Below are 24,761 nucleotides of genomic sequence, written 5' to 3' on the forward strand. Positions count from 1 at the left end.
GCAACTGGGTTTAAACTTAAGTGGTTGAGGGGCACCTGGGTGGCTTAGTCCAACTTTGTCTCAGGCCATGATCTCACGGTTAGTGGGTTCTGTGCGGACAGCCAGCTGAGAGCCTGGAGCCTGTTTCACATTCTTTGTCTCCCTTTCTCTCTGACCCTCCCCTGCTCACACACACTCTCACTACCTCTCTCAGAAATAAATAAAACATTTAAAAAATTTACAAAACCTTAAGTGGTTGATAAAAATGCTGAGTCAGATAGTAATTTGTGGTCAACACCTGATCCCCCAGCTCCAGGTTCTCTATATATTAGGCTTATATTGCAGTTGTGTACAATGATTCAGCCAAACAAGAATATACCTAACTCTAGTGTAATCCAGTCTACATTTCCCCATTTTGTTCACAAGGATAGCACGTCAGATATTTTGTGGAAATTCTGAAATTATGGCATCCACAAAATTCCCCAATACACTAGGTAGTGTGACCAAACTAGGGAAGCACATGAAGTTAGTTACAATTCTTTATCTGGATGATTCAAATTCTCTACTTCATTTTAAAAATTTAAATAACCAGGTTTTACTTTTCTTAAAGTCCTTCTAGATACGAGACATTAGGAAAAAGGATCAACTTTCACCATCCTAAATATTAGGATATTAAACATTCTGTGCAACTGAAATTAGGCAAGTTTAAGATACGGTACACTGATAATGTAATCACAGACACTTGGCAACAAAGTGACTGGCATCTTTATTGGGAGATGTGGGTACACAATTATTCCCTCAGAGTGAGGCATTTAGCTAAACATTTGTCAATATCTTTTCCTGTGTAAATCAGGAAAAGGGGTTGAAAAACAAAAATCAAGGAATCTCCATCAAGTGGCAAAAGTCAGGTCTGAAGGGAGGCACTGAGGGTAGAGCATTGTTTAAAAAACCCTAAATCCTCGTCCTCGGAATACAAACCGCCCATAAACCAGGTTGATATTATCTATTAGCACGAGGCTGGCTTCCTTCCAATTAGCTCTAGAGAAAGTGAAATATTGGCTTTCCGAGTGAGTCCCTCCAGTCCAGTGATATTTGCACATCACACTTGGGCCTTTCGGTTACAAATCCACCTCCTTGAGGAGTCGTGCTTTTAAAAAGCAAGAACAATCAATAAGAAAAAACCCTCCCAGCTATAAATCAGCCACGTGGAGCTGCTGCTGCGGCAGCGGTAGCCCTGACTTCCTGGTTTGCTTCCTGCAAGCCTTGCGGCAGGGGTCTCCGGGTAGTGGGTGTGAGAAAGGGAGGGGCGGCCGAGAGCGGCTCCCAGTCCTCCGCGCGTAGGGGGAGGGGGTGGCTGCGGGACGGGGGATCGTGGAGGGCACGGGTGGTAAGGACAGAGTTATGGCCCATAATTAAACCAAAAGTTTGGGAATCTGGAAGCTTTAAGAGCTGAGCCGTGGGGCAAAGGCTAAGGACCAGACCTGGGGAAAGTGTAAGTTAGTTCTAGGGTAACAGGGAATTGTGAAGGGGGTTCTTGGGCACAGTGGCGAGAGAAGAAGGGGGCTGCGGACCGGGAAGGGGGTAGGTGCACGGAAAGGAAGCTTGGAAGAGCGAGGAGCGAGGCACAGGGGTCGGTTGGAGCTCTGCGGAGGCCGCCGGAGGGAGGGGGGAGCGGCGGCGGCGGAGCGCGGTCCGAGCCGGCGAGCCGCGGGGAGGGGGCGGAGGGAAGAGCCCGGGGGAAGGTAGAGCCAAGGGGAGTTCCGGATCTGGAGCTGGAAAGGGCAGGCAGCGGAGAGGGCGGCAGCCGAGGCTGTAGGGGTGGGGGAGGGAGGAGGTGGAGAGCCGGAGGAGGGGGAAGGAGGGAGGGGAGAGCTGTGGCGGCGGCTGCGCCGGGCTCTGTGTCTCTCGCCGGCGGAGGAAGATGAGGCTGAAGATTGGGTTCATCTTACGCAGTTTACTGGTGGTGGGAAGCTTCCTGGGGCTAGTAGTCCTCTGGTCTTCCCTGTCCCCGCGGCCGGACGACCCAAGCCCGCTGAGCAGGATGAGGGTGAGTGACCCGCCCGCCCCCTCCGGCGGCGGCGACCTGCAACTTGTTTTGTTTGCGCGCGCGCGTGGCGGGAGCAGGGGCGGCGGGGTCGGGGCGCGGCGTTGCGCCGCAGCTCCGCAGGTGGTGCTGGCGCGGCGCGGGCCGATCTGGGGCGTTGAGCCCCGCGCGCCGGGTCCCCAGCTACCAGCCGCCGGCCCGCCCCCTCGCCGCCCCTTCCTCCAGCGCTTCCCCGCCCCGGGGCTCCGCTGGCGGCGGCCGCGCTCCACGCCGGGACTGCGGGGCGGAGCGGGGGCCGCGGCCGCCCGACCCCCGACCCCTCGGCGCGGGGATCGCCGCGGTCGCGGCCGGGGGACGCGGGGTTGGTCCAGGCTGCGGCCTGTGGCGCGTGCAGGCCCGAAGGAGGCGAGTTGCTGCCGCCACCGTCACCGCCGTTCGGGACCAGGCCCCTCGGTGCAGCCTTCCCTCCCGCCACCGCCCGTCCGGGATGCTCGCAGCCCCGGGCTCCCCCGGCCCGCCTGCCTGCCGGGAGTGGGAGGGAGATGGCGCCCCGCCTCCGACTCGTACGGAGAGCGCCGCCTCCCCCTCCCAACTCGGGTGGCGGGGAGACGGGGTGCGATGTGCGGCGGAGGCCTCGCCCTGGACCGGCCCTTCCTCTCGCTTCCCCGGCCAGGAGAGGGACGGTTGGCCCCAGGTGGCTGAGGGGGCGTCTCTGCCGCGGTCCACACCGCGCGGGGGAAGCCCCTTCTTCCTGAGCGGCGTCGCCCTCCCCCCTCCATCCCCCCCAGCTCGCTCCCGGCGCCTCTGTCCGCGGGACGTGGGGCCGGTTCCTCATCCCGGGCTGTGGCAGGGCTGCTCGGGCCGGAAAACTAACTTGTGCCGGCGCCCCGCCGCTTGGCGTCGGCTGGCTGCCCGCTCGCCCAGCCCGACGCCGAGGGGCGCCGCGGCGCGAAGCTCCCTGCTTCTCCGCTGGGACGCATTTGTCTGCCGCCCGAGGCGCGAGTGTTAGCCTTGACACTGAATTGCTTTTGAGGGTTTAGTCAGGCGCCTCGGAACGTTAGTTACCGCGAGCGGCGCGGGGAAGGGGCCGCGGCGACTGCTGCTTCGCCGACCCAGCTGGTTGGCTGCATACCGGCCTCGGCCCCCGGCCTCATCCGCTCCCCGAAGGTAACCGGTCATACCCCCCCTCGTTCCTCATCCTGGAGCCCGGAGAGCCCCCTGGGCCAGTTGCCCTTGGGGGTAAGACAGCGTGGAGAGTTCAGGGCCACGGGAGCGACCCAGGGGCCTTGGGAGCAGATGTGCTCTGTAGTAAATAGTACCTACTTGCGGCTGTGTGATCTCCTTTATTAACTTTACTTAGCACTAACAGCGTCAGAAGTTGAGTGTGAAGGCACTCTTTGAAGAAAAAGAATGCTAGGAGTAGATTTCCTTATCAGTTTCTCCCCATATGATGAAATTAGATTTACTCTTCTAAGTTTTAGTATTTTTTAGACTTTACTGCAGCGGAATCTCTTTATGGTATCTAGAGTGGATGCTCATCTAAATCATCGAAGTTAATGGTAACTCAAAGTACCAAGTTTTCGTGGTACTTTTGTGGTTTCATTGTCTTCATGGACTGATGGTGACCTCTCTTTGCTTTTGCATTCAAAATGATTGACAAAGGATGACTGAATATTGCAGTGGCCTTTTTGGTTTTGTTTTTTTCTTCAGAGAGCTAGAAAGGTTAAAGCCCCATTTTCGGGGAGAGAAACTGAGGGAAGTTTGACAAAACTTGCCATATTCAGAATGCCCTGCAGTTCGGATGACCGGTCTTTTAAAGAGGTGGTGGAGCATCTGTACTAAAGCCTGTCTCTTTTGAAATACGTTATTACAGTGGCTATATAATTGCCCACCCTCGATGCTAATCACTCAGTAGCAGGTGGTGATATCTTGACTTTTGGTCCAGCTTACTTGATAGTTTGTCACTGAGTCCAGCGTAATTTCTATCATTTGCCAAAGACAGAAGCTAGCTTATTAAGACTCTTAAATGTAATTAACATTGAAAAGAATGCTTGTGTCTCAGGAAAGCCAAACCATTTTATTAATTTTACAGGCAAATGTTAACTAAGCAATTTAAGGTGTAGCTTATAAATCATTAAGAATGTAAACAAGGGACTTCTGCCTCCTTTTACTAAGAACTGTCCTAAGAACTTCTGAGATCTAGCACTAGAAGAACATTTCTTTTGGGGAAGATTCTGCCAAGTACTCAGCTTTTGACTCCCGAGTTTCCCTTCCCCCTTCTGTTTCCTTTCCTTTGATTAAGATTGCAGACGTCTCCACCCACTGTGAGACACCTGCCTCTCCTTTAATGCTGATCCATATGTGGGCTCTTTGGATCCCTATAAATGGCTTGAAATAGGCTAGAACAATCTACCGAATAAAGGTTCTGCCTCTACTCTGGCAAGCTTGTTCTCATGGCTCCACCCTGTGCCATTTTTTGTCTCGTACTTTCAGTGTTCTAGGCAATAAAGTCTATAGCAATCTGGGTTGTTTTTTTTTTTTAACCTGGACTATTTTATGTCTGTCTTACTGATGAGGTCATTATTACAAAACACATTACCCACAGTCAGGATGAGAGACCTATTTCTTTTTTTAAAATATGTTTTTAATGTTTACTTTTGAGACACAGAGAGATAGCGTGTAAGTGGGCAAGGGGCACAGAGAGGGAGACACAGAATCCAAAGCAGGCTCCAGACTCTGAGCTGTCAGCACAGAGCCCGACACGGGGCTCGAACTCTTGAACTGCAAGATCCTGACCTGAGCTGAAGTCAGTCACTCCACCAACTGAGCCACCTATGTGCCCTGAGAAACCCATTTCTTATTTCCTTCCTATCTCTAGGCCTTTTGCTGTTTCTCTGAGGTGAATGATGTGAAAGATGATCTTACTGTTCAAATTGTACTCTGTTGTGTTTGACTTATTTAACAAACATTTTTGAGTGCCCACTGTGTACTAGTGTTGAGGAAATATGCTTCTAGATTTACAGCTTTGTGGGGGAAAAACCCCACGTTAGCCAAGAGTCCACAAATATGCAGATAAAAATTAATACTACATGCTGTGAAGAAAAGTCATTGAGGATAAGAAAATAGGAACTTGATCATAAAAGTCTTACCTGAAGAAATGACTTTTAAGTTGAAATCTGAAGATTTGAACAGAAGTTGTTGATCTGATGTGGGAGGAGGGCACTCCTGAGAGGAAGAAGTATGTGCAAAGGTCCTGAGGTAGGAGGTATTATGGTGAACTGAGGGACTGGAAGAAGACCAGTATAATTAGAACATTGTGAGAGGAGAGGTGGAGTGAGGATGCAAAGGTAGTATGGGTCTTGTAGACCTGCTAAAGATTAGGTCTTTAGAGCCACAGGAAGCCATCGAAGCATTTTTAAGTAGGGGAGACAGTGATCAGATTTGTGTTTTGGAAAGATCATTCTGGTTGCCTGCAGGAAGTAGGAATTGATTTGAGCAAAAGCAGATAGTAGGAGTCCTGTTGGAGGTTATAATAGTTCAGGTGGGACATGATATTGCTTGGCTTGGCTGGGTGACAGTGGAAGTAGAGAATTGATTCAAGAGCTATTAAAGATGCAGAGGTGTCAGGGCTAGGTGATTGGTTGTGGGAGGGGAGAAGAAAGTGTCAGGAGGTGTAGAATGATAGATTATCTTCTATACAAAGTTCTGAGGACAAACACTCATGTATTTTCTATTTTATGGTGATGGGAAGGCTTATTTCAGGCTTTGTCTTCTGGCTAGTTTCAGGTCAGCATTATTAAGACCATCTGTTTAATACTTGCAAAGTGCAGAGCTTTCCTTTAATTAAATAAATTATAGTATATCCGGACCCTATATCCCAGGTTTTAGCCCTGAGTGTTTAAAGTTGAATCATAAGCCTCTGACAATAAAGGTTTGTAATGGAATACTGAGAAATCTTCAGTGGTTTTATTACAGCAAATTCAGTGCTGATGAGAAGCTGCAGGTATACTGATGATTCTTTATATACACAAATGTTACCTTAGTCAAACCACTAATGCCACTTAGGTTTAGAGCCTGCATAGTAGGGCTAATTCAGGAATCATCCCTAGGCTGAGAGCTGTTAGGTGATAAGCAAGCTAAGACCCTTTGAAAGAAGGGTTGCTTAAATGAGAAGTGACTGAATTGATTACCCAGTCACAGTCAAGTTCTGCCTTTAACCAGACCCTTTTATCTCTGTGATGATTGGTTGCAACCTGAAAAACTGCCCTTGACCTTAAGATTTTATTTCAAATGAAAGCTCCATTTATGTTATTAGGAATGGAGCTATCACTTAGGAGAAGTGTAGTGTCTTAAGTGGTCACCTTCCTCTTACTTCCCCAGTGGAAAAGCCTCGGGCATGGTTTTTGTTCTCTTTTGCTGTCCTCCCTCCATACCTGCAATAAAAACTCCCACGTTACCAAGACTAAGAAATCTGGGGTTTATAGACCTCCTGAAATTAACAGACTTTTATGTACATGTCCTTTCTTCTGGGTGGAGAATCAGAAGCTTTCACATCTCCCTGTGAACCACTGACTGAGTTCCTGGAAGCCAGGATTTCTGTTTCTTGTGGGTAGCGCATGGAGTATCTGCCCCATCTACCAAGGTGCTGAAGCATTCATTTATGTCTCCCCCGCTTAGGCCTCAACACCATAGAAATGCAAATTCCTAAGAATTCTAAATCTGTGGATTTTGTAGAAGTGTTGGCCACCCAGTGGTCAAAGTTCAGGCATCAATCCTGTTGCTACCACAGTCTTCACCTCTCTTCCAGGAGAGGTGTCCTCTTCCAGGACTTTTACCTCAGATAAAAGTCCCTGCTGTAAAGGAATCTGCATCCTAGAAAAGGATGCAATAGTCGCATGGCTTCGTTTCTTTCTTTTTTCCTTCCTTAATCCGGTAGGTAGCGGTATAAGGAAACACTAAGAGTTGTCACAGAATGTTTTGTTAATAGCCAAATCAGTAGGTGGAGAGTAGTCATCCCGGGAGTGCACAATTATTAGAAAGGGAAGAATGAAAACTGGTAAATAGCAGTTGAATTTGCGTAACTATTTTGTGACTGCGACTGGCTGCATGGAACGGGAGGTAAGGTGTAGGCTACGATTTGGTTTTAGTATAAGCTGTGTTATATCAGCCAATCGTAAATTGGAGATAGAAGGAGAAACAAAATAATGCATCATGAATGAAAATCACAATTCTGAGCTTGGACCATTTGTAAACAGAATATTTGTAAATTCCAGCTCAAGTTAGAAGAACAACAAGATTTGAGTGGCTCTTAAATGTTGGAATATGATTGTGATTACTTCCACCTAGATCTTTGTGTTTTGAATTCTGACTTTTCATCCCTGAGGAATGAATATACAATTCGGCATAAGGAGAGAAGTGGTTAAATTAAGAATTTAGAATTTCTAAGATAAAAGGGTCCTAGCTTGAGTCTACGGAAGAAATGATTTTATTGTTGGATTTTGTATGGTGGAAGGGGGGATGGACAAAAGGGTGAAATACATATTAGCATGTGGACAGAATCCTTTGTAAGAAAGGAAATATATTTTTATTATCATGAGTCATTCAGTCAACAAATGTCACATATTTATTGAGTGTTCACTAAATGCCATCTGTGGCTCTAGACATTGGAGATGCTTTATAGTGGAGGAAGTACAATGTATTGACATAATAAAGATGCTACTCAGATCTTGACCTGATAACCACACAGTAGGTGTTATGTCTGTAATAATAGCCATTTTCTTTTGATATATAAGGTTGGGACTTTTTACAGAGGCTCTCCACTTCCAACCATCCACTTGCTCAAAATAATATTGAGGACTTTCTTTCCACAAGGCACTGGGCTGAGCACTGGGGATGGAGAGATGGAGATGGACACAGACTCAGATCTCCTCTTATAAGTGAGATCATCTGTGTGAGTGTGTAACAGTCATAAAAAAGGAAGTTCTTACACTGCTGGGGGAGGTGGGGTTTTCAGAAGCAAGAGGTAGGAGCATGGTGTTTGGCCAGACCTGGGTGGCAGTGGGACTTGGAGAGATGCAGGGAAGAATATTCTATACTGAAAGAATATGGTGAGACCAGAAAAAAGTCTGGTGTTACCGGAGAAAAGTGGTGGAAGTTCAGGCTGGGAAAGTAAGCTTGGGCCACATTTTGAAGGGAATTAAATGGTAGGTAGACCAAGGAACTGGATTGGGGTGTCATTAATTCAACACTTAGAGAAGTTTTTTGGAAAGCTTGAAGTAGAGGGGGTGGTGACATCCATTTACTTATCAGCTCTCAATTCATTAATTCACTCAAGTATTTCAAATATTTGTTGCGTGTCTACTAAGTACCATCGATTACTCTAGGCATTGGAGATACCATTGAGTAGCAAGTAATAGTAGCAGTGATAATAACCAACAAGAGATAACATACCTTGAATACTTTGTTCCAGGGAGGCTTCTACCTATATTATGCTGTTTAATTGTAACAACAGCTCTCTAATGCAAGTCCAATGTCATCATCACTTTTTGGAGGAGACCACTGAGTTAGAGAGGTGAGCTCTTTGCTCAAGGTCATTTATTTAGTGAGCTGTAGAGCCAGATTTCATCTGTTTTGGGACTTCAGAGTGATGCCTTCTGACCAAACACCACAGATTTAACAAGGTAGACTTGCTCAAGTGTACTACATTGAAAGGGAGACATAGAGACAGTAGAGAGGCAATTTCAAATAGAAACGTTGAAGACCATACAGGATAACATGAAGAAGAAAGGGGCATGGGGACCATGCAGGGAAGGTCAGGGGGCAGTGGCTGAACTGAGGCCCAAAGAATAAGTCTCTAATGTGATTCTGAGGGAAGAACATCCTAGGCAGATGGAACAGGAAGTGCAAAGCCCCTGAGGTTGGAACGAGGCTATAATGTATGAGAAATTGAAGGCCAATAGGACTAGAGCATGGTGAGTTTAAAGGGAGTACAGTACTTGATAATCTTCCAGATGTAAGCAGGGCCCTGGCTTGGGTGATAAATTGTACGTCCCTCTCACTTACAGTGTGTGATCCTAGATAAACAAAATGAATAATGACTTTTTTGGCAACAGGTTGCAGTGGTGAGGCAAGAACTGTATTAGCTATGTCCACTGGGTTCTGTGGGATCACAGAGAAGGCTGCATCTAGTCTGTGAGGCTGGATGCAGCCAGCCCCTTAGAAATGGCACGTTGGAGGGACAAGTGTGTGAGGCTAGAGGAATGGTATGTGCAAAGGTGTGAAGGATTGAAGCAAATCCTGGGGAGTACGTGGCTAGAAGATGGGATTCGGGCGTGGAAGAATGGGAGAGAGAGAACCCTAGAAAGACCAACAGAATCTAAACCTGGAAGACGAAATATTGTGAATGGCTAGAGCTAGACTTTGGGGAATAACCTAGAAACAGTGTAGGCTGGATTTCAGTGAGGAGAGAAAAGTCTCATAGGACACGATGAGGCCTAAGGTAGAGGGAATAAGATGATGAATAAGAGGAGAGAGATTATGAAAGTAGACTTAGCTGGTATGTAACTGGTGGGAGGAGGAACCCTCTGGATGGACTGAGAAGGGGAGAATGCTGATGCCTTTAGGAAGAGAACTGTCTAAAGCAGTAGTTCTCAAATTTCAGTAGACCTCACCTCACCTACAGGGTGTGTTAAAGTACTTGCCTCCTGTCTAGAATCAGTAGGTCTGAGGTGGGGCAGAGAATTTGCATTTGTAACTAGTTCCCTGGTTGCTGGGCCAGGGATCATGTTTTGAGAAGCGCTGGTCTAGAGGCTGTGTTGATTTGGAGGCTGTAACACAAAAACTTTGGTTTGGTTTGGGCATGCGGTGTTTTTAGCGGGGAGGGGCATGTAATATTTTGTAGGCTGTGTCTACCAGGTATATGGAGTTCAGAATAGGATCAGGACTGGACGCAAAGTATGCAGATCATTGTCAAGGATATGTCCGAATCCTGAGGGCTAGATTGGTAAATGAAGGGCGTATGTATGGCTAGGGGAGAAAAACATGGGTAGGAAATAAAGAAATCTGGAAAATGCCTTCCTTCAGGTCCTGGGAGGGAGCGGGATGAAAGGAGGCATAGGCTGAACTAGAATGATTTAGAGAATATTGCCCTGCAGAAAACCTGGGCAAAGAGAGTTTAAGGGCAGGACCGTCAGCAATTTCAAATATTGCAACATTTGAGCAAGAATCCATCACAATTAAGAATGCCACAGTGCATGTGGAAGCACATGGACCTGCCAGCACTAACTACCAGTGACTAGTTACCTGCCAGGTACTAACCGGTACCTAGTCCTTGGGTCTAGCTAGGGAGGGGCTGCAGCAGCCTCTTCATTGGCATCTCCGTAAATATGATGACCCAGGAAAACTGGCTCAGGAGAAAACCAGTTTGAGTGTCTTGTGAATAATCACCTTGACTAGAAGAAAGATACCAAAAGAAGAGGAAGGGTTTTATTAGAGAACCTTAACTATCAAAGAAGAACTTGAGACCTTTTGGATTAAATATGTTCTGCCTTAATTAGGTGCCTCCCGACACCCCTCCCCCACTGTGTGTGTATTCAGGCACATCTGTACATATATATTTTAAGCTAAACCAAAATCATGTGGCTGTGGTAATATATACTTCTATACTGTGCGCATTATATTAAAATGATCATAATTCATAGTAGGCATTTTTTGCCCTTTTCTGGTCCAAAATCTGGTAATTTCTATAAAGCTGTGACCAGAACAGCATTTTAATATTTAAAGTTGGAAAAGAAACTTTATCCATGGAATATTATCCATGGAAGTTTTTAGTTGTCCATACATTAATTTGCCCGCTATATAACTAAAGAAACAAAACGAATAGCAAAATTGCCCGCTCAGCATTTCAGGTAACATGTGTTTTTTACAGTGACTTCCACTGTTTAATTCTAATTCAGTCCTGTGATCCCGAAAGCCATGTGCTTTCAGTTTCAGTAACGTGCACTGCAGTTAGTTACCCAGGGCTTAGGCTGCTTTGGAGAGGGAAGGACTAGCTTCCAGTTGTCTCATTTGCTAAGAATCCTGAATATTTCAAAATGAGAAATGTTCTCATTTCTGCTCCATTATAAATTCCCTTCTGGGCTTGGTAGCATTTTAAAGCGTTACTCCTGAGAAGCATTTAAACATGCCGACAGGGAGACTTGATTCAGTTCACTGAGTATAAGAACTGGTACACTGCAACTTGAGGGAAAAAAATTAACTTTGCATTATCTAATTAGGTTTATAGAATTGCTACGGAGCAGCCCGGTTTCCCAAATCTAGAAGGTACAATTAACTGCAGTATTATATCAATATCAACTAGTCTGCTAATAGGCTTCCAAGCAAAGCGATTGGAATTTGTTATTACCAAGGATATTTTAAACTGGGTGAATTAAAATTAAATCACATCCTGTTGGGAGCAGTTCTGTAGGAGAATAAAATAAATGACCTAATCATTTTTTAATCTTTCATTGAGTCCCTGGGTTTAAGAATACATTTGGGCCTCAAGAGGTAGGCTACTTTTCTTGAATAGGAAACTTACATGCTTAATGATGATCTGGCTTAAACATAATTTTAGCATTTGTAGCTCTTACCTTTATAAAATATTTTTACAATATGCATTAGCACTTCAGTATTGAAGTGCTTCAAAAACTACTGTGTATTCACAGTAGTGAATGTGTACACTTTCTAGGAAGAATTGATGTTGAAGAGTAACTCTTAAGTAGATATTAACTGAGAAATTGCCTAAGCTTTTTTTTTATTGCTCTTATGAGAAGTTGGGTGTACCATGCTTTTTATTTTTTTAGACTGTAATTATCCTTTGACTTGATTTTCTTTTTAATAGAAACATCACACACACACACACAACATGCACACACATACACAGAGTGATAAGATATTCTTTGATGTGAGCAAGGTTTGCAAATAGCTTTTACAATTGTATAAATGCCTGACTCCTCCGGCTAGAACCCTTGATTTCAAACTAACCCATTGAGTCTAGCTGTTGAAGTGAAACAGTAGTCCCAGATTCATAATTCTTACACTAGTAAGAGACCCTTTTGAACAGTTTCATAGAATCTTAAGAATTAACACTTGTTGAAGTAATATCAATACAATATCTTTGTTTCTGAGAATTTCTGATACATTTTTTAGAAAGGCTAACTAGAAAAAAAAATAGAATAAGGTACAATTTATATTCTAAAAATAGTCCTTAGGTCATGATATTTGAAGTGCTGTAGAGGTTCTTTGTCAGCACTTAACTACTGCGTTTTAAACTTTATTCTGTTGAATTTCAAGTAAATATCTCCTATACATTTTATTAGCTTCTGTTATTGGAAAAATCATTCCCTTAAATCCCTTGCAAAAACCAAAAATGATCAGTACACTGAAGTGAGTCACGTAAATTTCGTTTTGCCAGATTGTATCAAAGATATCTGCAGAAAGATGTTCAGATGCAGAAACTTGGGAAGAAGCATGATCTGTGGGTTCCATTTCTTTTGAGCTATATAGTTTATTAGTCAGTTGTATAAACATTTCAAAACTGACTCCGGAAAAATCTAGTAGGGTTAAACCCGTGAAAATTTTTTTGTTTGCTTGATTGTTAAATGCCGCTATGACAAATACGTATCTGTGAGATACTTGCTTTGAAAATTTTACCATGCAATATATTATACCAACTGGATGGAGTGTTGTTGGGTTTTTTTTAATTTTTTTTGTTTTTTGCAAGTAACAGCTCATGTACCGATGCAGTCAAAGGTTCGCCTGAGGCATTTCAAAACTTGTCTTCAGCCATTTTCTGAAATAGTTGGCTAATTAAGTATAGGTTTTAATTATGCTTGCTTGGGAGGACTTCCATCCAAACCTCTCTGGCAATTGAATATTTTGCTATGCGATTCTTTTTTTTTTTTTTCTTCAAGTTTTTATTTCAATTCTAGTTAGTTAACATATGTGGTAAAATTGGTTTCTGGTGTAGAATTTAGTGCATACAACACTAGACAATTCTTATTAGACAATTTGATCATTACGCTTCTTAAAATTTAATCCGATAGGATTAGTCTTTCAATCTCTAATACAGTAAGGTATCTCCCATGTAAGTCAGTATTTGTTACCTTTACAGTCTGTTTGCAGGGTTTTACATCTTTTCTTTTGAAAGAAAGCATTTAAAACCTCCTGTTCAAAAGTCTGCTAACTCTTGCCAGGGTGATTTAAAATGAATAAAAAATCCATTAGATTTTTGGCAAATAAGCTCTCAATTATGGTACAGAATAAATGACTACAAAGTGCTTTTTAGAGTAATGGAATGGAAATGACTAAAATCTTAACTACTTTACACGTGCAGATTTTTTTTTTAACCACTGTTGAGTGTTTTTTTAAACTAAAAGATCACTGTCAAAATTGGAAATTTTGATCATTTAAAATACATAATTACATCTTAACATTTAAGCAAAGGGTTGGTGGAATGGGGAAATATAGGCATGTAGTTTCATTTACTGTTGCTCTCCGTGTGATGGTCTCAGAGGAAATTTGAAGTCCAGTGTTTATAAAAGACTGGGGGAGAGCCATTGTGGTAGTGGTCAATTAAATTTGCTTACAGTTCAGGGAGATCCTGGTGGGTGGCAAAGAGAAAAATACTTCTCGTAAATAGTTTTCTGAAATTCTCTCTTCTAAAAAAATGTGCTAGGGGCGCCTGGGTGGCTCAGTCGGTTGAGTGTCCGACTTCGGCTGAGGTCATGATCTCATGGTTCGTGGGTTCGAGGCCCACGTCGGGCTCTGTGCTGACAGCTAGCTCAGAGCCTGGAGCCTGCTTCAGATTCTGTATCTCCCCCTCTCTCTGACCCTCCCCTGCTTATGCTTTCTGTCTGTCTCTCTCTTTCTCAGAAATAAATTAAAAAAAAATTTTTTTAAATGTGCTAAGATAGGGTGATTTCCAAATGCCTCAGTATTTTAAAGAAATACGTTTTCTGTAGGAAGTTAGGATAACCTACTCTCTTTATTGTGGTTAACATTTAGACTCTAAACCATGGTGTGTAGAACTTCTGTTTTAAAATAAATGTAGAGTACCTGTGATCACAGTTGGTAACTGACAGTTTTGAAGAGTGGTATCAAACCTGCAAAGGTAATATTTGTACCCAAAATACCACACCTTTTCCCAGATCATGCTCTTTTCTTAGCTTAAAAGCTGGCATTATCTGAAGTGTGGGTCAAAATAAGTCTATACCACGTGGGTATTCTCATTTTTTGCAGCATCCTCTTTGAAATCTGAGCAAGGTTTTAATGAACGTGGCTTCATTTTACTCTCCATGAATTACTGCCACAGGAAATGTGCCAGCCACTCTTGCCTGAGCAGCCTACACCTGTGACTAAACTGAAGCCCATCCCAGCCGGAGAGTGTAATAAATAGTTCCGCCGTGGTACGATCATGTTTCGTAAGGGGCAGTTATCATCCATGACCTCTGCTCAATTAACTTGTAACACCAAGAGAAAAGTAAATGTTAAAATCTTTGCTTGGTGTTGGCAAAATTCACTTCCTGAAGATAAAGTGAGCGGTGTGAAACGTGTACTCATTTGCATCTACTTCTTCAGCTTAAATAACAGGTGCTTGTGTTTAAAAGCAAATATATTTATTGTGCAAGGATTTATGGCTTAGAAGGGCTGATGAAATGAAGAAAAAGTAGCTCAAAGGAAATTCTAAGTGGCCATTAAGGAATAGATTTTTAATCTAGAAAACTTAAGATAACAGTAAAGGCAATATATATATTCAGTATTATTTTCTAATGAATCGCAGTAACTTCCCTACCATTTTCTTTCAATTCTTTATGAAAATAACTGAAGTCTATTTTTTTCTCCCTTGGGACCTGATTATGAGGCATTAGTTGAGCAGTTGGTCCATTTCTTTGGGTCCCAGTGGGTGCCTATGTGAGAATGATTCCTTCAAGGTTATAAAGGTCGGCCATATATTTTATTGACCTCAGGGTAGCTAGAAAAACCAAGCCTGCCATTTGGGCTCACAGCATGCTGCTTCTGAATGAAGCCAGCAGCTTCCTGATAGTTTTCTAACACACAGGTTACATTTTCTGAAGGTACCCACATCTTTTTAATTTAAGATAACTAAGCCTCACAGTCCTTTATCATACCTGTACCTCTTGTGGTGAGTCAGCCCTAATGAAAGAATAAAATTTCATTTCTAAAATAGAGATAATGAGCTTAAAACCAACTTGTTGCTATTTCTGTAATTCCTAGACGCCCCTACCCACAGTTCCGCTTGCATTGTCTCCTTGTAACAAAATGCTGATGAAGCTGTTGCATTTTGTGAATATTGACAAGGAATGAAAGAAAAATTAGAGTCTTGGTTTTCATGCAGGAGATTGGTTTCTGTCAGAGGATGGCAGATTTCCCTTGTTGAGCATGGACTTTATTTAAAAATTGCCTTATAGGAGCACCTGGGTGGCTCAGTTAAGCATCAGACTCTTGATTTCAGCTCAGGTCATATTCTCAGATTGTGAATTGGAGGCTTGTGTCCAGCTCTGTGCTGACAGCATAGGACTGCTTAGGATTCTCTGTCTTCCTTTGTCTCTGTCTCTCTGTCTCTGCCTCTCTCTCTCTCTGTCTGTCTCTCTCAAAAACAAAAAAAACAAAACCAGAAAAAAAAAAAGCCTCATATATGCAGTGATGAAAATCAAATCAAACTTAAAATACTAAGTGGAACATTTTCTTGGAAAAAAAAATTTAGAATAGTGATGATACTTTGAAATGTTAATATTCTGCAAGTTGAAGTTTCAATCTACTTTTTTCCATTCCTTTCATCTCTTATCAGATGACTATAAGCATTGGTCCATTTGTCAGAGTTTAAGTGTTAAAAAAAAAATCAGAAAATTCACAGTGTGAATTTCACTCAGTTATTAACTCAGGTTCCTGATTTATTTCTGGTGCCTTCCATTTAGATATAGATTTGATTTACTTATTTCCTAAATTGGTGGGCTAGTGCTGATACTCCTCATTGTTTTTGTTTAGGACATCCCCCGTGTACATTTAAAGACATTTGTCTTCAATTTGTCAGATGACTGACACTCAAAAAAAAAGAAACATCAAAACCAAAACCATCGTGCTTTCACTGGTTTGTGGTAAAGTAAAAAGCATGAGAAATTTACTGTGTTTCACTCTGCTCAGTTATCACTTGGAGATCACCTTTGCCTTGCCCAGAGAAGGCTTAGTTAGGTTGGTTGAATTCTCTTCACTGTTCTGTGAAAGCATGTAGCAGTGTGTATGACTTCATTCAACAGGTTTAAAGAGTGAATGGGGGCACTTAATGGCACCTGGAATCTTGAAAAGACAATGTCTCTTCAATGCCTAACTTCTTGCTAGGAGCGAAGATGAATCAGTCTCAAAAAGATTAAAAATAGAAAAATTCCTTCTGGGGAGGGGAAGCTAATATCCTCTAGGATTTGGATTATTGCGATTTCTTCACTGAGAAAATCCTTGATCTTTTAAGAATATGGGTACTACATTTGTATGATTTTATAATACTACATTGCTTCCTGTCTTAGCCAATGGAATGAATTAAAATGTGTTGGCTATTTAGCTCAAGCTACAGCTCAGGAATACTAAATGGAGAATTTTGTACTCTAGGCTAGTTATCAGGAAGTAAGGGAGGCCAAATCTGTGCTGTCGGGGAAGTTTTTATTTCCTTGTTGGTAAGCCTTAGTGCCTGCCTGTCTTTGATTTTACTGTTCTGTGAACTGTAACCGTTTCTGTTGTTACGTACACGGCATGTGAGTCCAGTAAGAGAGTTCAACTCTGTTTAGGTTTGAGAAAGTCGGCAGTCTCCTGGTTTTGGAATAATCTGATATCATCGTCCATCGTATTTTCTTGCCACGGTCTCCCTGAGATTTTGAAAAACCTAAGTCCATAATTAATAATAAAAAAAGATTCCTAGGGAAGGTACATTCGAGTTGATTATAGTATTCCTCATCAGAGCTTGAGGGAAGGGGGAGAGTTTGAGCCCGATGGTGTGCGAAGAAGAGAAGGGAAGAAGAGAAGGTGTGTCATCTAAAAGGATGAACTTTGTATATAGCACAAGGACACGGTTTGGAACAACCATTTGTGTTGGGAGTGGGTGGTAGGAAAGATAGGGATCAAAACCACATACTTTTTCTTTTTCTTTTAAAAAACAGTCGCTTGAGGGGTGCCTGGGTAGCTCAGTTGGTTAAACATCGACTTCGGCACAGGTCATGATCTCACAGTTTGTGGGTTCGAGCCCCTCCTTGGCCTCTGCAGTGACAGCTCAGAGCCTAGAGCCTGCTTCAAATTCTGTCTCCCTCTTTCTGCCCCTCCTCTGCTCATGCTGCCTCTCTCTCTCTCTCTCTCTCTCAAAAATAAACATTAAAATTGGGTTATTAACTGTGACTCTTAATCCCCATAAACACTAAATATCTTGGGGAAATTACATTGATGTTTAAAATTACTGTGTGGTATGTAGTTCCTCTAAGCTGGTGGATTTAAAATAAAAGCTGATGTCATTGTATAAAGTTGAAATCCTGCTGTAAATACTGTTGATAGCTTCAGTGAACTTGGCCTAGTGACTTGACTTCTCCAAGCCTCGTTTCCCTCATCTGTAAAGTGGATGCAGCCTTGTTCCTATGTTTCCATTAGGTTACGGTTACCAGAGCTCCTAAGAGAGCATTGAAATTGCAGCTTTACACTTGTTTCCCCTTTCCATTCTTGGATGAGCATAATTTGTACACAGTGTCAAGAGTACTTAAAAGAATGAAAATATTTACACAAATTTGTTATGAATTCACAGTTTTGAAGTATAGGTAAAAAAAAGGCTGAGTCTTCTCTCCTGGACTGTGACTTTTACCTTAAAAGTTACGTCATTCAGGGGCGCCTGGGTGGCTCAGTCGGTTAAGTGTCTGACTTCGGCTCAGGTCATGATCTCACGGTTCGTGGGTTCGAGCCTCGCGTCAGGCTCTGTGCTGACAGCTAGCTCAGAGCCTGGAGCCTGTTTCATATTCTGTGTGTCTCCCTCTCTCTCTGACCCTTCCCTGCTCATGCTGTCTCTCTCTCTCTCTCAAAAATAAATAAAAAATTAAAAAAAAGTTATGTCATTCAAAGAACCAATTGTTCTAAAACAGGGAAAGAGGAAAATGCTTTAGTTTACTTTTAAAATATACTCCCCCCCAAAACAAATACAGATACAAAATACAAAAAGTGAAAACAAATAAACTGAAAATCACCTCTAATCCTTCTTATCAAAGCTAATTATCATAATCTGTTTGGTGTATTTCTTAACCAAATTTAAGGGAAGACCTAGACTACATATATACTACTTTGTGGATTGCCTTTTTTATTTCTGTAGAAATACTTTATACATTATTTTTAGGACCTATATTGTTTTGTAAAGTCATCTTTTATTTTAATTTATTTTATTTTTATGTTTTATGTTAGATAGAGCATGAGTAGGGGAGGGGCTGAGAGAGGGGAGACACAGAATGTGAAGCAGGCTCCAGGTTCTGAGCTGTCAACACAGAACCTGATGTGAGGCTCGAACTCACAAACAGTGAGATTCTGACGTGAGCTGAAGTTGGACACTTAACTGACTGAGCTACCCAGGTCCCCGGTAAAATCATCTTTTAAGATCTGGTTATTTTAGCATTGAGATGGTTTAAGGGAAGAGAACGTTGGGGCGGGGGAGGGAAAGACCAGTGCTGGGAATTACAGATCCTAACTTGTTGCGTGCATCATATTTGCAAAGTTGTTTCCTTACCTGTCCCTTAAAAAACAAAAAAAGAAAGAAAACCAGGTTTGATCCCGGGTTTTGCTGTTTAAGTAATTTTGAGTGCCTCTGGCTAACCTACCAATTAAGTGAAGCAAAAGAAGTGATCTGAGGGAGAACAAAACTGGAAGAGCAAGTATTGAAGTTATTTATTTTCATGGTCTCTTCCTTATCCTTCCCCCAAGCAGAGTCCACAACTTAATTCTGAGCTGTGGTTGCTGAATATTCCAAAGTTTTTAAACTTCTGCCTAGTGGGTAAGTATTAAGAAATCTCCGTCACTGCCATGGGTTTAATTTTGAGGCTTAGGAAATACATAGTTTTCTTAATTTTATTTGTTAGCTTTTTTCCTATGGTCTCTGTTGTGAAAAATTTTTCTTCTGGCTGCTTCACCTCAGCCACTCCTGGATTTTCTTAAATATTATTGTCCATATTAACATTTAAAAATTAAAATTCTGCCTTTCGTTTAGTCATTGCATAGTTGGACTCCACCTGTCATTTTGCAGTGATAAGGCTCTTTCTTTTCCTTGAAACTAGTTTTAAGTACACACAAACACACACACCCACACACGTTTTGTTTATTCTTGTATAATATAGTAATAGGTCAGCACCATGGGAGTGGACTTCTAGTCTGAAAATACTAATAAGGAACTTTTATTGAAATCTTACTATGCCTTCTGTTAGGTGTGTTTACATTCTCAACTTAACCGTCTGGCATTTTACAGATGAGGAAACGTGTGGCTTAGAGAAATAAACGCCTTGCCTCTCACCTGGCCCTCTAGGTAACAGAACAAGAGTTCAAACACAGTCTGACAGAACGGTCCACCCTCTCAGGCTGGATTCAGGACCACCAAGTAGCACTTCTGAGCCATGTTCTGTGAACCAAGATACATTAGTGGGAGTTACTGTTAAAAGGGTTCTTGGGTCAATAAGGTTGAGAAATGTTGCACGTAGAGATTCACAGGGCACATCAGCATGTTAAAAGCTCTGGAAAGTCCTATAGGAAAGAAAATTTAAGATTTTTAGCTCCTCTTTCACAGATTGACCTGGTCACTGATTCAGTCTATAAAGAACTCTAGCATCCTGAGGAAAGAGTTTGCTAATAGCCAAATCAAAGTTGGGATTATTTCGGCAACGTTACTGGCACATGCCCTGTGGACAGATAATACCTGTCTCCAGAGGAAGAATCTAGCTGTCTGGACTTCCATGTTCATGTTTGGTGTGTTCTCCTCTAGCTGTCTTAATCTTACCATCCTTCAAGATCCAGGTTTTACCTCTCTGAAGCTTTCTTTAATCACTTTAGTTCGCTCGGCTATCTCTAATATCAGAAAGGTTCTTCATTATGGGACATGGTTACAAATAACTATAATACTCGTTAGCACATAACTGTTTCCCCAGTTGGTTGTATGTTCCTTGAGGGTAGACCTTGTTTCACAGCGCTCTCTTGGTTTTCTGCCCATTAGCCTCTGGTCCTACTGTCCTAGAGAAGGGAAATCCAAGTTGGTCTAGTGGCTTTTGTTCAGTTGACAAATCCTCGTTGTCCCCTGGTAGTGACACCCCACCCCCACCCACCCCCGCAGTGAGACCTGCATTCATTCTTAATCCTCAAACTTGAACTCCTTTAATCCTCTGACACTGACGTTGGCAGTCCTGCTCCCTGTGTTGCTTTCCAGTGGGATACAACTCGATGATCTTGCTCTATTCATCAAAAATGATTTTACTTCTGTTGCAAATTCTCAGGCACTGTAAGTATTTTATAATTGCGGAAAAATCCTACTGATCATCATCATTCGTATGGAAATAGATGTCCAGTGCATAAATTGTGTTTCTGTTACTGGAAACTCCTTTCTGGTCATGAAAATATCAAAACCGTTTCCCCCAAACCAATTAAATACTTTCATAAAACCCAAGTCCTATTGAGTATGTTATGTGGATACATTTTTCCGCATAGGCAGGATTGAGCGATGCTTCTTAAAATATGAGTCTAATAAAGTTTACAGTGAAAGCACTACCTTTTCTTTTGAAACTCCCTGTAGTAATTAAGGATATTCTTCCTTTGTTCCAAGCAACTTCTCTGTGTACAAAATTAACATCATCCATCTTGACTGCTTTCATGCTGTATTTCGTGTGCACAAATGCCTCTGGAGGTCTTTGGGTGGTACCTGCTGGGAAGCTGGTGATTTCTACCACCACCCCAACCTTCCCTGGGGAAATACAGGAAGGGCAAACCAAAGGTCCAGTTATCAGTTGGCTTTGTTGGCCCTCTGTGAATTTTAAGGGGTGTTAACTAGATATTTGGTGTTTATATCAATTAGAACATAGACTTGACTATCACAAAAATCCAGAAAGCTAGATTTTTCTTTCCTCTTATATAAATAGTCAAACGGATCTGGCAACTCTTCAGAGACCCATATGATGTCATCAGGGAATCCATGCCCCTTTTCCCTTGTTATTCTGTTGTTCTTAGAGAGTGCTGTCCTCTGTGTCTGAGATTTCACCACCTTGTCCACATTCCAGCAGTAGGAAGGAAAGAAACTGAAAGGGGAGTTTCCTTTCATTTTTCCATCTGTACATAGCACGTTCAGCCACATTCCACTGGCCAATAGGTAGTCACTTTGAGGAAGTTGGAAATGTATATTCTGGGTGGCCATCTGCATAACTAAAAACCAGGTTAGGGAGGTGGTAAGTAGGAGAGGAAGAATGTTGGGAGGTATAGAAGCCTTTCCTGCAAAATAGCGTGTATGTTTTTTAATTATAAAGTTACAAAAGCAAACATCAAAAGCTCCTTGGTAGCTCAACTTTTAGTTCTACCCAGCTCCTTCCCTAGAAAGATCAGAATTGTCTTAGGGTCTGGTATAAGTTTGGTTTTCTCAAACATAAAATTTGTTTATTTTTGCATTACTTGATTAACTGTTGATCCAAGGCTCTTTTTATACTTGTCTGCTAAACTCGTATCAACCGGACCAGATTTTATGTTTCTCTTGCACATCCATTATCCCCAAACAATGCTTATAGATGTTCAGTGATTTTATATCACATTGAATCATAGATTATTAAAATTTTGCCTCTTATTTGATAATAGATTCAATGGTTTCTTGCCTCTCCCCTCCCCACCTCCCCAGCTACAGAACAGTTCCTACTCTTTGCATCAGAACTCTCTATCCTCTGTCAAAAATCTAGAAGAGGCATGGAATTGTCAGGGTTGATGATGTGTTACCAAAAAGTCACTCTTGGACCTCTTTGCTGTTGGCAGTCAGGGGACCATGGATCATTGGAGGAGTTAGTGAAAGCCTGTGGTTTCCCATAGTAGCATTAAGAGGTAGGGCTTAGGGTGGTCAAGATGTACTGGAGAATTGAAAAAGCAAAATCGGGATATAGATGAAACACTGGGATCGTGATTAAAAGAGCTACCTGTTCATAGGGCAGGTCAGCGGGGGGAGACATGGTAAGAGGAAGAGGTTAAGATTATCAGAACTGAGAAGCTTACAGGAAGTCTCAGCAAGTTGGAGTACAGATCTCAGGGTGGAGGTCATGGTGGGACCCTGGCTAGCTGCCTTTTGTAGCACTGGAGTAGAAGGAGGCTGTTCGGGGGGAATCGGTAATGGGGCCGGGTTGGATAAATGCTAGAGACCAGAACCACTTCAGCTATCCTGGCCAAATGCCTGGAGATCGACAGCAAGCAAAGAACAAATCCGTTTTGCCACCTTTCTGTCTCTGTCTCCCTCTTACGAACCCTGTCGGTGACGCCTAACAGGGAGGCAGTTGGTAAAGGAGAAATGCCTGCAGAGTTCCAAACCACAAAGAAGAATGTAGAACTACGAATATGATCTGTATACAAATATGTGTATATATATGTATAGAAATATATATGGTATGTATATAAATATAGTGGGTTTGGAGCTGAGAAACAGTAGTTTAATAGCTAACATCGTACTGGATTTAGAGTCTTCCTTTGGAAAGTTCATGCTGGAAGGTTTTGGGCCAGATGTGTGAGAAATTAGGTAGATCTGGACTGGATGTGATATGGATCTGACTTCTTAATACAGACAAGAATAGACTTTCTTTGCCAAGTGCCACCTGTTTGCATACTAAGTAGAATGGTGGTCTGCCCAGTTTGAAACTCAGTCTTAGAGCCACACCAGAGCTATTTTTATGAACGAGAGCGAGGCTTCCATCCCTTTATTCTCATGGGTTAAGGATGCAGCTTAGGTTTTCTTTTCTTTCCTTTTGAAACCCATTATGAAACTGTTATACATTTCCTTGAGGCTTTCTTGAGTTTATTTCTAGTATCTCTGACTCATTAAAAAACTACTTAGACATTTTAGGTGTCTTGCATTGTGTTGGGCCTTGAGGATACAGAGATGACTAAGATACAGTCTGTGTCCTCGGAGAGGTAACAACCTAGTTTGCGGTACAAGGCACTTGGGACGATAGTAATATTATATGTGAAATATTAAAATAGAATGAATTGTACCTGGAAAGTGGAAAAGAGCAGGCCTAGGGAGGAGAATTAACTTTTGAGCTCCTCTTCAAAAGTAGGGCTTTGGCAGGCCGTGGGAGGAGTGTGTGTGGGTGTGTGCTGAGGGAGAGGGCAGCAAAGCAGAAACTAGGGATTTGAAAGGAAAGAAGGAAATAATTAGTACAGTGGCATTTGCCATATATTTACCAGTTTCCATATGAAGTAACATTATTCACGTGCTCTAAAAATGTCCTTGTTTTGGCTTCGAGGGATTCTCCTTGTTTCGGAATTTTGACCTTGATCGGCATCCTCCCTCCTGCCCCCATCTACGACTCTTTTCTGCACTTCAGCCATATTCTTGCTGCAATAAGTCCCCTTCATAAGCAAAAACTTCCTGTTTTACTTTACTTTCAAATTGAAGCTGGCTCATCCGTTTGTATATTAGTTCCTCACAAAGTAGTTTTTTCTTTTTTTTTAACGTATTTATTTCTGAGAGAGAGAGAGAGAGAGAGGACAGCATGAGCAGGGGAGGGTCAGAGAGAGAGGGAGATACACAATCTGAAGCAGGCTCCAGGCTCTGAGCTGGCAGTCAGCACAGAGCCCGACGCGGGGCTCGAACCCACGAACCATGAGATCATGACCTGAGCCCATCGGACGCTTAACCGACTGAGCCACCCAGGCGCCCCCTTCACAAAGTAGTTTTGAGCTTCTATATGTGGAGCCTCCCTCTTAATACAAGGTTGTCTTGAGTATCAAAATCTCTAACCAATGAAAGATTGACCCTGGCTGTTGCCATATCCCTAGAAGAGGCAGGTCACTTTTCTATGTACAGTTGAGTTATTGAATGGTCGTCATTGTCTTGAAAGGGAGCAGAATTAAATTATAGGAAAGAATAAAAACTCACCTGCCTGAACCTTTGTCCCTCAGTGTTCCCTGTTTGTGCCAGTGGTTAATATTATCCTCTGTATAACGTTACAATTCAGGAGATCTTGTAACATCTTAAGCCACATCCTGGTCTCAGTTCTCTGTCCCTGTCCATGGTGTGGAAGGAACAGGTCTGTCCCATAGGCACAGGTAATCGAACAGGGGTATCTAAGCTAGACCAGTTATATTCTTGGTGCTGGGATTTTTGAGTCATGTGGTGTTGTCTCCTAAAGATGATGTAGAGTTGGTCTGTAAGACACAGCACCATGGTCAGCTCCTTAGGCATTGAAGTCACATTTATGTGTGACTGAGGAAACCAGTCATCAGAGAAAGGGACAAAGTAGACTTTGTTTCTAGAAGCAGAGAAGAAAGCTGTTAATGAGAAGGGGAGACAAAAAGACTGTCTTTCTGTTCTTTCTGCCTTATGACCCTCCAATTTCCATGAGACCTACCTGTTCTAACTAGAAGTTCTGTGACATTTGCCTGAATCCTTATAATAAATGCCCTTTTACTTAAATAAGTTTCTGTATCTTCTGTAACAAATGGTCTC

General features: G+C 42.5%; 1 protein-coding gene across 2 annotated transcripts in view; it reads left to right on the forward strand.

Moving 5' to 3' along the window:
* The first annotated feature begins 1,159 nt into the window (after positions 1 to 1,159).
* The window catches only part of GALNT7 (polypeptide N-acetylgalactosaminyltransferase 7), a 144,298-nt gene continuing 120,696 nt past the window's right edge, over positions 1,160 to 24,761 (forward strand). Inside the window, exon 1 of one of the 2 annotated variants that reach the window (XM_039243234.1) lies at positions 1,160 to 2,026. In XM_039243234.1, coding sequence (XP_039099165.1) covers positions 1,901 to 2,026 — 126 coding nt within the window. In that variant the 5' untranslated portion in view covers positions 1,160 to 1,900. The remainder of the gene's footprint in view (positions 2,027 to 24,761) is intronic. The other variant, XM_039243233.1, reaches the window with a different exon arrangement.

Source organism: Hyaena hyaena, unplaced genomic scaffold, assembly GCF_003009895.1.
Source record: "Hyaena hyaena isolate Hyena2069 unplaced genomic scaffold, ASM300989v1 scaffold_226, whole genome shotgun sequence".
In the NCBI taxonomy this organism is placed as follows: Eukaryota; Metazoa; Chordata; class Mammalia; order Carnivora; family Hyaenidae; genus Hyaena; species Hyaena hyaena.